This window comes from Canis lupus, chromosome 18, assembly GCF_003254725.2.
Source record: "Canis lupus dingo isolate Sandy chromosome 18, ASM325472v2, whole genome shotgun sequence".
Classification (NCBI taxonomy): Eukaryota; Metazoa; Chordata; class Mammalia; order Carnivora; family Canidae; genus Canis; species Canis lupus.
In genome coordinates, this window is record NC_064260.1 from 32702583 (window position 1) to 32716498 (window position 13916).

The 13916-nt window shown below is 44.8% G+C and overlaps 1 protein-coding gene across 17 annotated transcripts in view; it reads right to left on the reverse strand.

Moving 5' to 3' along the window:
* The window catches only part of CD44 (CD44 molecule (Indian blood group)), a 90974-nt gene that overhangs the window by 39612 nt on the left and 37446 nt on the right, over positions 1-13916 (reverse strand). For all 17 annotated transcript variants that reach the window (XM_025452462.3, XM_025452467.3, XM_049096394.1 and 14 more), the window contains exons 3-5: positions 10322-10455; positions 4046-4114; positions 1256-1489 (exon numbers count right to left, since the gene is read on the reverse strand). In XM_025452462.3, the coding sequence (XP_025308247.1) occupies positions 1256-1489; positions 4046-4114; positions 10322-10455 (437 nt within the window). The remainder of the gene's footprint in view (positions 1-1255; positions 1490-4045; positions 4115-10321; positions 10456-13916) is intronic.

Sequence of the window (13916 nt, forward strand, 5' to 3'; positions counted from 1 at the left end):
GGTGACACAACTTCAGAGAGCCAGTAATCTGGGAAAGCAGGAGCAGTTTGAAAACGTCTGCTTCCTGACAATGCTTCAGAGGATCTGCAGAGAATGACCAGACTCCAAGCCCATTTGTCCCGCCCCCACAGCAAGCTGCTAAGAGAAATCTGAAACACTGGTGAGCAAGTCACCTTGTGTTAAATCGTAGCGCTCTGAAGGTCCCTGGCTTCTGGGTGACAAGGCACAGAAAAGAGCCCTATCTTGAGCATTCACAAACCCGTGAATGTCCACCACACTCTCCGGAGCCCGGAGTTCCACCCCTCAAGAACCATAGTCAGAACAAAAGAAAATCCACAGCGTACTAGGAAAGCTGCTCAAGAGGCAGATGCCCACTTCAGTTTGAATAATCCTCCACAGAAGGAACACAGCCAATCTGGAAACCTGTTTTAAAACAAATCATAGGGAAAAAGCAGAGAGGGAAGCAAAGGAGGCAAGAGGGAGATGCAAACACTTTCCAGTGAAAGTGGAGCACGAAGGGCAAAACCCCAAATAAATCTAATGCAATGTTTACATATTTCCACTCTCGCAGTCCTAAAGTAATGAATTATCCACGTAACCAAGCAAGTATTAATAGCCTTCCCCTACAGACTGGGATGGACAACTTTTAAGTAGATTTAATTTGATCAGTTAACGCCATCAGATATGCTTCCTTAGACCAAAAAAAAAAAAAAAAGAGAGAGAGAGAGAGAATTTTTTTAGTAAATCGTGGGTGCTGAATATGACGGAATATTGTACCATCGATAATATAACATAAATCAAGTTAAAACAGAAAAGTATAAAGTTGAACAAAGCCAATGGAATGGCTTGCATACATTGTAAACCCAACTTTATGAAGACAATCTTATCCAAAGGTGGATAAGAACAAGAAGGAAACATGTAAAAGTAAAAATAGCTTCTGTATCATGCTTGAATCGTCACCACATCCCTGGGACAAGAGAACAAGAAAAATTGTTGTACGAAGCTTCCAGTACAGCACTCCTTATTCCGAGGTAAGCAAAACAGTGGAGTAGATGGGGGGAAAAATCATGGGACGGTAGCAGGCAAGACATACAGGGCACTGACAACCACCATAGCCCACCTCCCCAAATGCCGTCCCCAACTTCTAGACACAGGAGACAATCAACACACAAGGGAATGCATATCACCCAGGAAGATCAGAGACATATTTGTAAACAAATCGCCATTGGAAAGCACAGTGACCCATTCTCCTTACTGGTAATGGGGGTATGGTCTGAGTTGCTAGACACCCTGGAACTGTCTTGGTCCTCGGTCGGGTATGCAGTTGGAAGGTGGGTGTGGAAGATGTTGTAGCCTGCCGAAGTGCTCCTTTCACTGGAGGATCCACTGCTCACATCATCGTCAGTGGGATTGCTGGGGTTGATGTCTTCAGGGTTGGTTCTGTATTCACCCTTCTGGCTGTAGCGGGTGCCATCACGGTTAACGATGGCTGGGAGAAAGAGGAGACACTCTGAGAACTTGACAGCAGACATTTTCTGGGTGTTAGGAAAGACTGTGCATTATCAGGTGAGACAGTGACTTCAAAGCTCTTCTTCTTTGTTATTAAGCAAAACAACACCTAACTAAGAAAATCTACAGCCCCCCAGCCTACCCATGCACCCTGGAAATGGGGATGGGGAACGACGGGGTGTTTGGAAGTTCCCGTGTTTGAATCCTGGCTTCGTGTGCCCCTCAACAAAACCGATGCTGAGCTTCCCATTTGTAAAATGGGGATGCCACTAACCTTTGGCTCCGAGCACTGTATGATACATGGTATATAAAGTGCTTAGCATGGGATTCAAAATTTAGTTGGTCTCAATAAATGATAGCTCTCCCAGTGGTTCCTATCCTCCCTTTTCAAGGTCGTGTAAAATCTGTTGCTATTAATTCCATCTACTTCTAGAAAGGATGTGAAGTAGGCGATGAAGAGGTCAGTAGTCTCAACAGGGAATAGATGTCTGCAAATCCATGAAGAATGAGGCTTTCTTTCTAAGGTGCGAATTGTGTCCGTCTAAGTGAACCCCTGCTCTGGCTAAGAAATCAGCGGGCCTAAATGCTGGACACAGCCTCTGCCCATCCTCTGTGAGATTCAACCTTGAAATTAAGAGGCACGGATGCATATAAAGATCAAAATCTTTGATTCAAACAAGCAAATGCCTAGAATGCACAGGAGAAGGAAAAGCAAGAGTGAATTTGTTCATTGTTCCTCCCCGAAAGGATTTGCTGCCTTCAAGTCTGGGCCACTCACTGCACAAGTGGGGATTTAGCTAAAATTATTTTCTGCTATATTGCACTAGACTAAATGTGCCTTTTGTCCACCTGGCTTGTCCAAGTGGAACCATTAGCAAAACATAAATTAAAAAATATAGCAAGAGCACCTGGGTGGCTCAGTCAGGTAAGCAGCCAACTCTTATTTCAGCACAGGGAGTGATCTCAAGGTCATGAGATGGAGACTCCTATGGGCTCTGTGCTTAGTTGGGGGGGCGGCTACTTGAGATTCTCTCCCTTTGCCCCTCCCCTCACTCTCTCACTCCTTCTCTAAAATAAATAAATAAATCTTTAAAAAAATATTGCAAAATCTCAAACACCCTGATAATCTCTGCAGATGAAGATGTGATAAGAAAATAGGACCAAACTCATACAGGTCTGGACTTTGAAAGGCATTTGGTGGGGTCCAAGGAAATGGGACATTTGTTGAAAATGACTATGGGCCTGGTATGCATCAGACATTGACCTTTCTTCCTTTTCATTTCAAATCTCACCTGTTGTTCTATTATCCAGATGAGAAAACTGAGGCTGAGAGAGTAAGTCAATCCTTTGAGATCACCCAGGTGGTAAGGAACTAGGATTTCAAACTAAGCCTGACTGAGACAGCACATCTCCCCTTCCATGAGGCACAGATCAGGGACAATTTTTGACCTAACAGTGGGGGGCTGGATTTACGTAGCCAGGTCGATTCTCCTCCCTCTGCCACCCACCACCACTGTTCCCTTGCACACTGAGGGGTCTGGCTCCTAGGAGGCAGAAGTCAGGCCTCCTCAACACTGACACTTTTCCAAAAAAGGGAGGTTCAGAGGCCATAAGATCAGGGTTAATAAGTTGACCTCTGAAAATTTTGGTTGGGCTTTTCTGTTTTCGTACAGTGTCAGATGCCTACTTCTCGGGATAACCAAGATGACTTTGCGGTACAAATAATGTTGAAATCCCTACCAGGAATTATATGCCCCTTATAATTATCTTTCAGCATGCAATTAAGTAAAACAGAAAATTTAGGGGGCTGGAATGGGTCTCTCCCTAATACGTATAATTCCCCTCAAGGAGAGAGAACATGGCTCACACCCAGAACCTTCAGCAGCTAGAATTAAGAAGACTATTTAATTTGTCCTACATTTAAGTGTATTTTTAAGGATGCTGTTTGCTTGTGACCAGTGGTTTAGTTGTTCACTTGCAGGAATTTGTTTATTCATTATTTTATTTTTTAAAGATTTATTTGAGAGAGAGAGAGCATGAGCAGGAGGGGCTGAGGGAGAGGAAGAGGGAGAGAATCTCAAGCAGACTCAACCTTGAGCATGGAGCTGGATGCAAGGCTTCATCTCAGGACCCTGAGATTGTGACCTGAGCTGAAATCAAGAGTCGGACACTCAACTGACTCAGCCACCCAGGTACCCCTGCAGGTTTTTTTTTTTTTAAATGTATTTTAAGTAGCAAAGAATGGGCTAATTAAGTGAAAAATATCAAGTAGATAATTGCACTGTGTACACAGATGTGCCAAAAAAAGTGAAAGTGGTTTCCAAATGACTGCGGTTTGAGGAACAATGTGTTGGGGTCAACCAAATGGTAGCTTCAAGCCACTACAGGGAAAGGGGAAGGGGGCAGTGAATCACAGGCAATGTCCCTTGCCTTGGGGAAATGGTTGTTCTTCTCTTCAAATAGAAAACACAGAAAATGCGCCTAAACCCTTTCCCAAGAATGTGGTCACTTAATCAAGGTCAGAAGACATACATACTTATGGTAATTGGTCCATCAAAGGCATTGGGCAGGTGTGTGACGGATGTACAATCCTCTTCAGGTGGAGCTATGGAGTAGCAAAAAGAAAAAGCATGAGAACTCTAAAAAATAGGAGCAGAACTGATACCCATTTCTAGTAGTTAGGATGGGGTTTTATTAAAATTTATCCCACATAATTCTCTTTTTTTGACTATTGAAATATGGTTGACACACAGTGTGACATTAGTTTTAGGCATACAACATGGTGATTTGAAAAGTCTACATATTACTCAGTGCTCACCACAATATGTGTAGTCACCATCTGTCACCTTACAACATTATTACGATATTACTGACTCTATTCCCTACGCTGTACTTTTCATCTCCATGACTTATTTATTTTATAACTGGAAGTTTGTGCCTCTTAGTCCTCTTTATCTATTTCAGCCAACCCCCCATCCTGCTCTCCTCTGGCAACCATTAGTTTGTTCTCTGTATTTATGAGTTTGTTGCTGTTTGTTTGTTCATTTGTCTTTTAGATTCCACATATAAGTGCACAAAATGATCTTTCTTTTTCTGAAACTTGATTGAGTCTCCTAGGAACTTCTCTGGCCCTTGCAATACATTTTTCACTTTTATTTACCTTCATATGTTTTTGGAAGCTTACTTGTTCCCTTTCCTACCCTAACAGATCCATTTATTAACAAATGCATAGAAATGTTCTCTGTCGGGCATTGGAGAAGGCTGGAGATACAATGGGAAATAAGATAGACATGGATCTTTTCTAATGAGGCATACATTAGAATTACTTTTTAAGTCTGTTATTATCAAAGGAATGTGGGAATACTGTAAAGACATTTTTCAACAAAGGAGTGCATGAACTCCTCTTTTAAAAAGAAAATCATGTGTAATCCCAATACTATACAGAAATGATAGAAACACATGACAAATATAATAAAATGTTTATCAACATGAACAGCATGTGAATATGAAGACTCAAATAATCACCAAGAATTTACTTACTAGAAATACTCCACAGCAAACTAATCTTTAGTGTCTTTATTAAGGCACTGATGTGTTCATTAATTTAGCTAAGCTCCGTAAGTGCCTACTCTGTCTAGAGAGCTTCTCAACATAGAGTTACTGAGGTTGCCCACCATTGGTCCAGATGCCCAGACTATTTCTTGGGACAACTGTGTTGGCATATCTCACCATGGAAACCTCTGGCTTCTTTTCCTTGTGTCCTCCATGTATCTCCTACTTTCCCCCTTCTTCAGAAATCTAAAGATCACCTGGAGACATTACTAAGTAGCCCTCTAAGAACACTTTGTAAAGCCTTCTGAAGACAGGCCCTGAAGGTTCCACCCTGCAAACCACCCTTGAATCCCAAGAGAAGATGGAGAATGCCTTAACCAGCCATTCCAAATGCTCTATTTGGTAACCAGACCTTGTATTGAGCTCTAAAAACTCAGAGAGCTTTAAACTGGCTGTGCTGTTGCAGGAAGTATGGATCCATTTGCATATTACAGCTTTTATATTATGTGTGTGTGTACACGTGCACTCATGTGCATGCACACATACGTCTGTGCACAAAATGGCAATTTATTTGTTAGGTTGGTTTCTCTCAGAGTTGCTTCTTGGCAAAGAGGAAGGAAGAAAGGGATGGATGGATGGATGGATGGATGGATGGATGGATGGAGGTAGGCAGACTGCTATCACAAGGAAGGCTGTTACCACAAGTATTTTTAACTGTTCTGCCATAAATTGCTAGGTAATCGTGACAGTGGACAGAAACAGAAGTTGAACAAAACAAGATCTGGGTGCTTGCCAGTTCCTAGAAGCATCTTTTCTTACAGGTAAAGGGTACCTGCCTATTTCTTTGGCCTCATAGTGAAACTAACTGGAAGCTTTATACATTCATCTAGAGAAAAGCACATTTTACAAAAAGTCATTTTTGCAAAGGCTAATTAAAAGATCTCCCAGAAGAGAGTCTCAGAGAAAGTCATGTCCTCAGTAAGGCCTTCCCTCACCGTCCAATCTCAAGAGCCCCTTAACCAATCCCCCACATATATCACCATCACATATTTGCTTACAGTTCTTCTGGCTTAATGCTGTCTCAAATTCTCTTGTTCATTTTACTTGATGGCTGTTCGTGACACATCTCCCAACCCCCAACCTCTGCTACCCACCCAGCTCCAAAGAACTACATAAATTGAGTAGTGATGTGTAGTGACCTTATCTATCTCAGCCAGTACATTTATGTGTGACGGGTTCAGAGAGGCAGGCACTCGATAAATATTTGTTGAATGGATGAAAGAGGAAGTACCATTATAATTCCCATAGGTTCATTCTTCTGGGAATCATACCTAAGATGTTAACCCCTCCAAATCATCTGCAGTGATAAACATGTCAAGAAATGTTTAGATAAACCCTGACTGGCAGCGCCATAAGAAATATGTTTTAAAGGGTTCAGATATATCAGTTCATTTATTCATCTTGAGCATTACTCATGTGACAGATTTTTTTAAAAAGGAGCAAAGAGATGAACATGTTCCTTTCCTTGCTTTTGAAGAAACCACAAGGTCACGGGTGACGATAACAACTAATATTCCTTTAGAGTTTTGCAGTTTTCAAAAAAAAAAAATCTCCCAATGATTTCCTTATTTGAAAATCAGGGCAAATAGCCACCCTGGGAGATCTTGATGAGTATCTATCCCGTGTGTTTGGGTAACACCACCAGAAATGAGAAGCTTCTGATACTGTTATGTTGCACAGACCCAGGAAGAGGCCTTGGGTTATGACTTTTTAATGGCAGGGTTGGAACAACCTCCCCCAAATTCAGGCAATAGTAGTACACTGGGAAGGAGTTTCTAAGGGGTAGGTTGTGATATAATGGGGCATGGTGTAAAAACACACTACGGCAGTTTTGGAAATCGTTAGAACATTTGTTCAAATGGAGCCTCCTCATGCTCCAGTTCACCTTAACTTTTATAAAGAACACCAAATCAGGCAAGCGCACCGCGATGAATGGTGACCCAAATGTGCAATTAATACATTCACGCTCCCATGTCAGATAGCAGGGCCTCACTGGCAGTCTTTTATTCTGTTTAATGAGCACTGCACAGCTGGGAGAATGGGGCCTGGTGAGCTTTTCCTGAACCTATGGGGTTGTTAGAAAGACTCTGGGTGGGCTTCCTGGTGGGCTGCAACTCCAAACTGTGCCTCGACTGTACCAAAATAGCCAAGAGAAATGTTAATTATTCAGTCTAGCCAATTACTCAGTGCCCGATAGAAAGACCTCTTCCTCAATGCCTGATACAGTCTAGGTGTCCAATAAATATTTGTTGAGTAAATGAGCAAACGAATAGATAAATGAATGTAGCCTCTTCTCCTCGATTCCTCCTTCAAAAGAGAATGAGGCAGTTTATCAGAGGCAAACTTAAAAGATGCACTAATTCAAGCCAGTTCGCTGGGCTATTAACATAGAGGTCACCAGGCTCGGGCTGGGCCTCACTGAGACATGAGGCAATCAAAATCAAAACCATGGACCTTTCTAGGGGCTGCCTTATTTTCATCTGTGAACCACGGGCAAACATGTTTTATAAAAATGCTGCTGAAACTGTAAGCACATGGAAGTCTTCTGCTAAGATTGAGCTGGCTTTGGTCCCTATAGACCAAGAGGGTTTGTAGGGGGTCACATCACTGGGCCTTGACCATCTGTCTGCAATTCTCACGCTAAGCCGGACTCAAGGATCTTTCCAATGAGATTCACTGCATGGAACAGAAGATTCATAGCATATGAATCGACATATCAAGATCCATGGTTCACTCCGCGCCTCTATCATCTGACTCTAAACCAAGACATTTCAAATTTATTATTTTTTTATTTCAAAGACGTCTTCTCCAGCTTCTTTCTTTCTTTATTTTTTGTTTGTTTCATCATTTCAACAAGATTACCTCTCAAGACAAGAAATATAGCTGCTGGTTCTTTCTCACCCTACTTGCCCAGCAGGGTGCTGACTGCATAGAATTGATCCATAAATACTCTTTTTAAAACTTGAAGAAAAACTTATAAAAGCAGCCAATCCACATTACATTGGGATAGAAGAAAAGGAGAAATCTTCTCCTTAAACTTTACTACTTTCATATGGCCATTCTGGTGTGAATACACCAGCTGCACTTCTCCCTCTTTTCAGCTGGATTAACACCTCCCCCACCAAGGAGAGTTCACTTCCTTCTCTAAGGCCAGACCTAACCTTACAGGCAAAAATGAGGGGCAGGGAGAGAAGTCTCCATAGTAACTTGTCCACATGGCTGCCAATCCCTGTGTGTGCTTCTACCTTTTGGAGTTAAGATTCTTTCTAGCAAGCGATACTAACCTGTAAAATAGGTGAAACAATGTGAATACACAGCAATGTAACTTATGGCCTATGTACACTGGACAAGGTCCAGTGGGAGAAGAAATAGGCAGCACCCCGAGACTCCCGAGTATGCAGTCGCATGCTAGCCCTGTCCCACATGACCAGCCCTTTCATCCGACACACAAAGTCTTTCTTCCCAAAGTCCTCCTCTGACCTCTGGCACTAAGAGAAGCTACCTAGACCACGTCTTTCTGTGTCTACTTCTCCTTTGCCGGCATGTGGTTTTTCTCATCATCATGTCCTTAGAACAGACATTCTGGGTATGGATATGGGAACTGGGTACGGGCCGTGTACCGTTTAGCCTCATTGGGATGCTCCTCTCTTTGGTTAAACTCCTTCTGCATTCCTTGTTCAGATGCCACGGAAGAAGAAATACTCTATAGTTCTCTTCTCCTTGTCTTACATGTCCCCCCCCACCAAGGTTTAGTGACTTGCATATATTTGACTTGCATATATTTGTCTTGGCCTCACACCCATTTCAACTAATCAGCCCTGAAACTCTCTTTCTCCGAATCTCCAGATTCCTCTTCTGAATGCCCACTTGGATTCTTACTGCTCACGCTGCAGCAGGTGGTCGGCAAAGTCGAAAGCTACCGATGGAATCTCGCGATTGCTTGGGTGCTTCTACTTGCACTGAAAAATCCATGCAGGTTTTACATTCGTTTATGATATCTGTGTTTGTCTCCTGCAAATAACGCCTGAGGTCATCACTGGAGAATATCCGCGTTTGTCTCACGCATAGTCTTTAATCACTTTCCAGCTAACTGAACAGCCTCCTTCCCGTCTTTAAGTAAAACTGATGTGCCAGAAAGATGTGTTGGGTTTACCCCATGGGTCTATCTTCCCTTCGTACAATCTCAGACCTCCCTGAGCAACAGAAGGCCCAGTTTGAGAAGTAAGTGATCCATCCATATTTGATTGTGGCCATTCAAAGATTTGACACCTGTGTTTCTGACCCTTTTCAGAAGACCCAGAAGATACATAATGACTAGAATTCTTGAATCTTGCTGGACCCTGAGTTAAACTTAGAAGCATGAGCTCCTAAGCCACTGTTTGGGAGCAAATGCCATAGACGGGGAGAGGAGCCTGGCCAGCAGCCTGGCACACACATCCTAAGTTGGCTTTCTTGTTGTCTAGGTGTCAGGTTCTCAGATGTTGGGAAAGGAAACTTGAGAAGGTCAAAGGCCTACTGGGTATCCTTCCAGCTTTCTCTCCAGCCCCAACATAAAATAAATGCCTCTAAGCTAAGCCATTTGGTGTGTACCCCAATGCTACCATTAGGTTCATGTCACTTCCCTACTCAGACCCCCGCAATGACTTCCCATCACACTGAGAATAAAAGCTACACTCTCGACCATGGCCCATAAGGCACTATGTGTGCGCTGGTCCCTGCTTACCTCTCTGACTTCATCACTTGGCATTCTACCTTCTGATTGCTGGCCTTTATCTACTTGGGCCCCTCAGTGTTCTCAGAACAATGAGACCCCAAGGCTGCCCCATACCTGGCTTTGCATGCTGATGTCAGTTGGGGCTCTCTCAAGGGCACCTCCTCACAGACACCTTCCTCGACCACCTTCCCAGAGAAATGCTTCTCTAGCACTCTGAAGCCTCTTCCTCTCTTTTTTATAGCACTCGTCACTCTATGACTTCATATTATTTATCTGTTTCCTGTCAGCCTCCCTGCCTAGCGAGTAAGCATCCTGGACATAGGAATCTTGTCTCTGCTGTGGAGGTATCCAATGAGCATCTGTTATATGAACGGAAGCTATGTGAATCCCCGCTTAAGCCAAGACTCAACTGCTGTCAGCCATGTCGCCAAAGGCTTGTGCGCCCAAGGCAACCCCAAACACAAAGACAATTCACTTGGAACCAACCTGAAGCATTGAAGCAATACGTGTCGTACTGGGAGGTGTTGGATATGAGGATGTACACCCCTGTATGGTTTGCAGCACAAATAGCATTGGGTTGGATACGGGGGATCACCACATGTCCTTCTATGAACCCGTACCTGTGAAAGAAAAGCGAGAAGTTATCCACCTGCAAGGTTGCGATGGGGATTTCATAACATTTGAGCCATCAAATGACGTCTCAAACCATGCACTGCTTCATTCAATTCACCGCTGGGGATCTTAGAGGGTTTGACAACTGGGTTACATGAAATCCAGAAACAACAACAGAGAGAGAAGGAAGAGGATCAACAAGGCTGAGACAAGGTGATTTTATTTAGAGCTCTATAAAGAGCTTGAAAAGAAAAAAAGATTTATGAAAGAAAAAAACCTGGTTTTTTAAAAAGTTTTATTTAAGTAATCTCTACACCCAACGTGGGGCTCGAACTCACAGCCCTGAGATCAAGGGTCGCGTGCTCATCCGACTGAGCCAGCCAGCCGCTCCAAAAGAAAATACTGGATTCAACTAAAATATACGGACAAGAGTGTCAAGTCAGTTTGAATACATGGGCAGAAGCCTGAGTCACTTAAGAGGGAAGAATGACCACTTTATGAGGTGCGATCTACTCTGGCTCTCCATCACCTTCCTCTTTTCCAGAACATACATCAGATGACCAGCTCCCAGAAGATAGGCCTAGATGGCCTACACTTGTCAGCCCGCACTTGTCAAACCTGCCTCCTTCCCAGGTTGCCTCACCTTTTCCTGTGATTCCCTCACTCCAGACTCCATTCCTACACACACGAAGCCTTGTTTAGATGCTAGAAGGAACACAGGCCTTTTTCTTCATGAGCATCCCAGGCACAATTTCATTGCCAGTGGAAGTAAATTGACTGTCATTAAAATGGGAGTAATAGAGAATAAGTAGATAGCGTTGCCTCATTTAGCTCAGGAACCTTCCAGAAGCAGGTCAGTCAGAGAACTGTGTAGCCCCGTCTGCCCCCACCAAGATGTTTCCTGCAGATACAACAGACAGCACCCAGCCTCCTCTACCTGCATCACAGAAGCTACGTGCTCACTCACGGCACAACTTCTCCCCAATAGAAAATGCTTCCAAAATAAATAAATAAATAAATAAATAAATAAATAAATAAATAAATAAAAGATGCGGGCCAAGGAGGAGGTGGTGGCAGAGGGTAAGGGCAGAGAGGACGAGGCTAAACCCAGCAAGTTTCTGAAAATGCAATGCTGGGTAAAATGCACAGCGGAGATCCTTTTTAATCTTTGCTGCCAGAGGCAACAGTACCCAGTGCATCGCCCGCAAGGCTCAGGGAAAGGGCTGTGAGTTTGACATTTCTAAGCCCGCAGAGCTCCTTAGGTCTGTGTTGCAACCGTAGCTCCCATGACTAATTCCTCATCTGAAAGGACAGACTGGTTTCTCCAAAGGCTCCTCAGGTTGGTGGGGAGGGAGAGAGCAATTAAATGTTAATAAGTTTCCATCTATCTGGGAAATGCTACTAATCAGGGTGGGGCGGACGGAAGAGGGACTGCTGAGGTGTTACTGGAGCCTGTGAGCCTCTGCCCCCTGTCCTGGGGCAGAGACCTGCTTCACAGCGCCTGAGCCAAATTAGGGCAACGTGTTTTGCAACACTTAATACCCTGTACGGTGGGAAGGATAGGTTTCTTTGGCACTGTTTTGCTCTTTTCTTTCTTTTCTTTCTTTTTCTTTTCTTTTCTTTTTTTTCTTTTCTTTCTTTCTTTCCTTCCTTCTTTTCTTTCCTTCTTTCTTTTTTCCTTTCTTTCTTTTCTTTCTTTCTTTTTTCTTTCTTTCTTTCTTTCTTCTTTCTTTCTTTCTTTCTTTCTTTCTTTCTTTCTTTCTCTTTCTTTCTTTCTTTCTTTCTTTCTTTCTTTCTTTCTTTCTTCTTTTCTTTCTTTCTTTCTTTCTTTCTTTCTTTCTTTCTTTCTTTCATCCTTCCTTCCTTCCTTCCTTCCTTCCTTCCTTCCTTCCTTCCTTCTTTTTTTCTCTTCTCTCTCTCTCTCTTTCTTTCTTCCTCGACACTACTCCTTGGTGAGCCTCCTCCCCACCCCACCCCTATCGCACTTGGGAGCTCTGTTTTCCCACTGACATTCTACAACCTACATTCCCTTGGTACGTTATGCCAGGGTGGTTGCCACATGGTGCTCACTGCCGCTTTGATGGGGCCCAGTGGACGTGAGCTGGGATATGAAAATGTAGATGTGCTTATACACGGCCCCAGAGGTGTGCTTGCTGGACACAGGGAGGAAAGAACCGCTCAGCCAGTCCATGCACCGTGCTTGTGTCTCCCCCCCACCCCCTGTTTGGCCCTCAGTTCTTCGGGAGGCTCGTTTACTTCTGGCCCTGGGCTCAGACGAGGCAGGACTGGAGGCCCGACTCCTCCTCCGTGCAGGCAATGTGGCCCTGGGCCAGCTGGGGCGCTTCTGCAAAGCTCTGGCGCTTCATCAGCAAGGTGGAGGGAAATGCTCGACCCCAGGTGCACAGGGCCCAGTGGGGGGTGAGGGACCCCGGCCTCTGGGTGCTCAAAGGTTAGCCTGTGGGAGTCAGAAGAACGTCCCTCCCTTTCAGCAGATGAGAACATTTCTGTGTTTCCTAAGCCCGCATTTCTCAATTCCAAGGCAGCTCGGGAAGTCTCCGTTCTTAGGCGACGGGCCTTGTCAGGGCCTCTGTCTCTGCCCATCCCTCTCTCTGTGTCTCTCATGAATGAATACATAAAATTAAAAAAAATAAACGGTTAACCTGGGGAGCGGGATGCACGGCCGTGCTCACTGGCCTTCCTCCACGGGAGCCCCCTGCTGCGCTTCAGAAGCTGCCAGAGCTTCTCCCTTCTTTGCTCCTTCGGTGGACCTAGCTCTGGACACACGCACACGTCTGTGCACATCTGCCCCTCGTCTCGGGGACAGTACCGCTCGGTCGAGCTTCCTGCAATCGCGGGGTGGCCCACCTGCAGCCTATGTCCTCCAACGCAGCAGCCCCGTGGGCACCTGGAGCTAGCCGAGCACCTGAGCGCCAGCAGAGTCGCGGAAAAACCAAAGTTTGATTTCCTTGCATTGTAATTAAGTGGAAGTTGCTGTGTGTGGCTAGTGGCTCCCCCATCGGCACAGTCTTGGGGTGAAGATCTTTCTTTGCCTTTCCAGCCGGGGAGTGTCAGCTGCCGTGCTTCCCACGCCCACGGGGCGTGCATTGCTCTGCAAGCTTACATTTCACGGTTTGGGTGAAGACTTGGGCAGCTTGACTTTTAAAAAGCAGCCTGTGTTTGCATGCGTGCGTGCGCTTAGAGGAGGGGAAGCACATTACCTAACGACAAGACATCGCAAGCGCAAGGGGAAGCTGCCGGCTGGCTAGAAACTTCGGAGCGGCTGCTCAGATTACCCGGAGCTCTTCTAGGGAAAACAAACCAAACCAGACCACTTCGGCGTGGTTGTCACCTCTGCCAGCGCCTAACGCGCCCCACTCCCCACTCCCCACGGGGTCACCAGAAATTCCAACACCCGGGGCCTGAGCCTTGTGGCGTCCTGGACAGAGGCTCGCAGGAGGTCTCCTGGGTC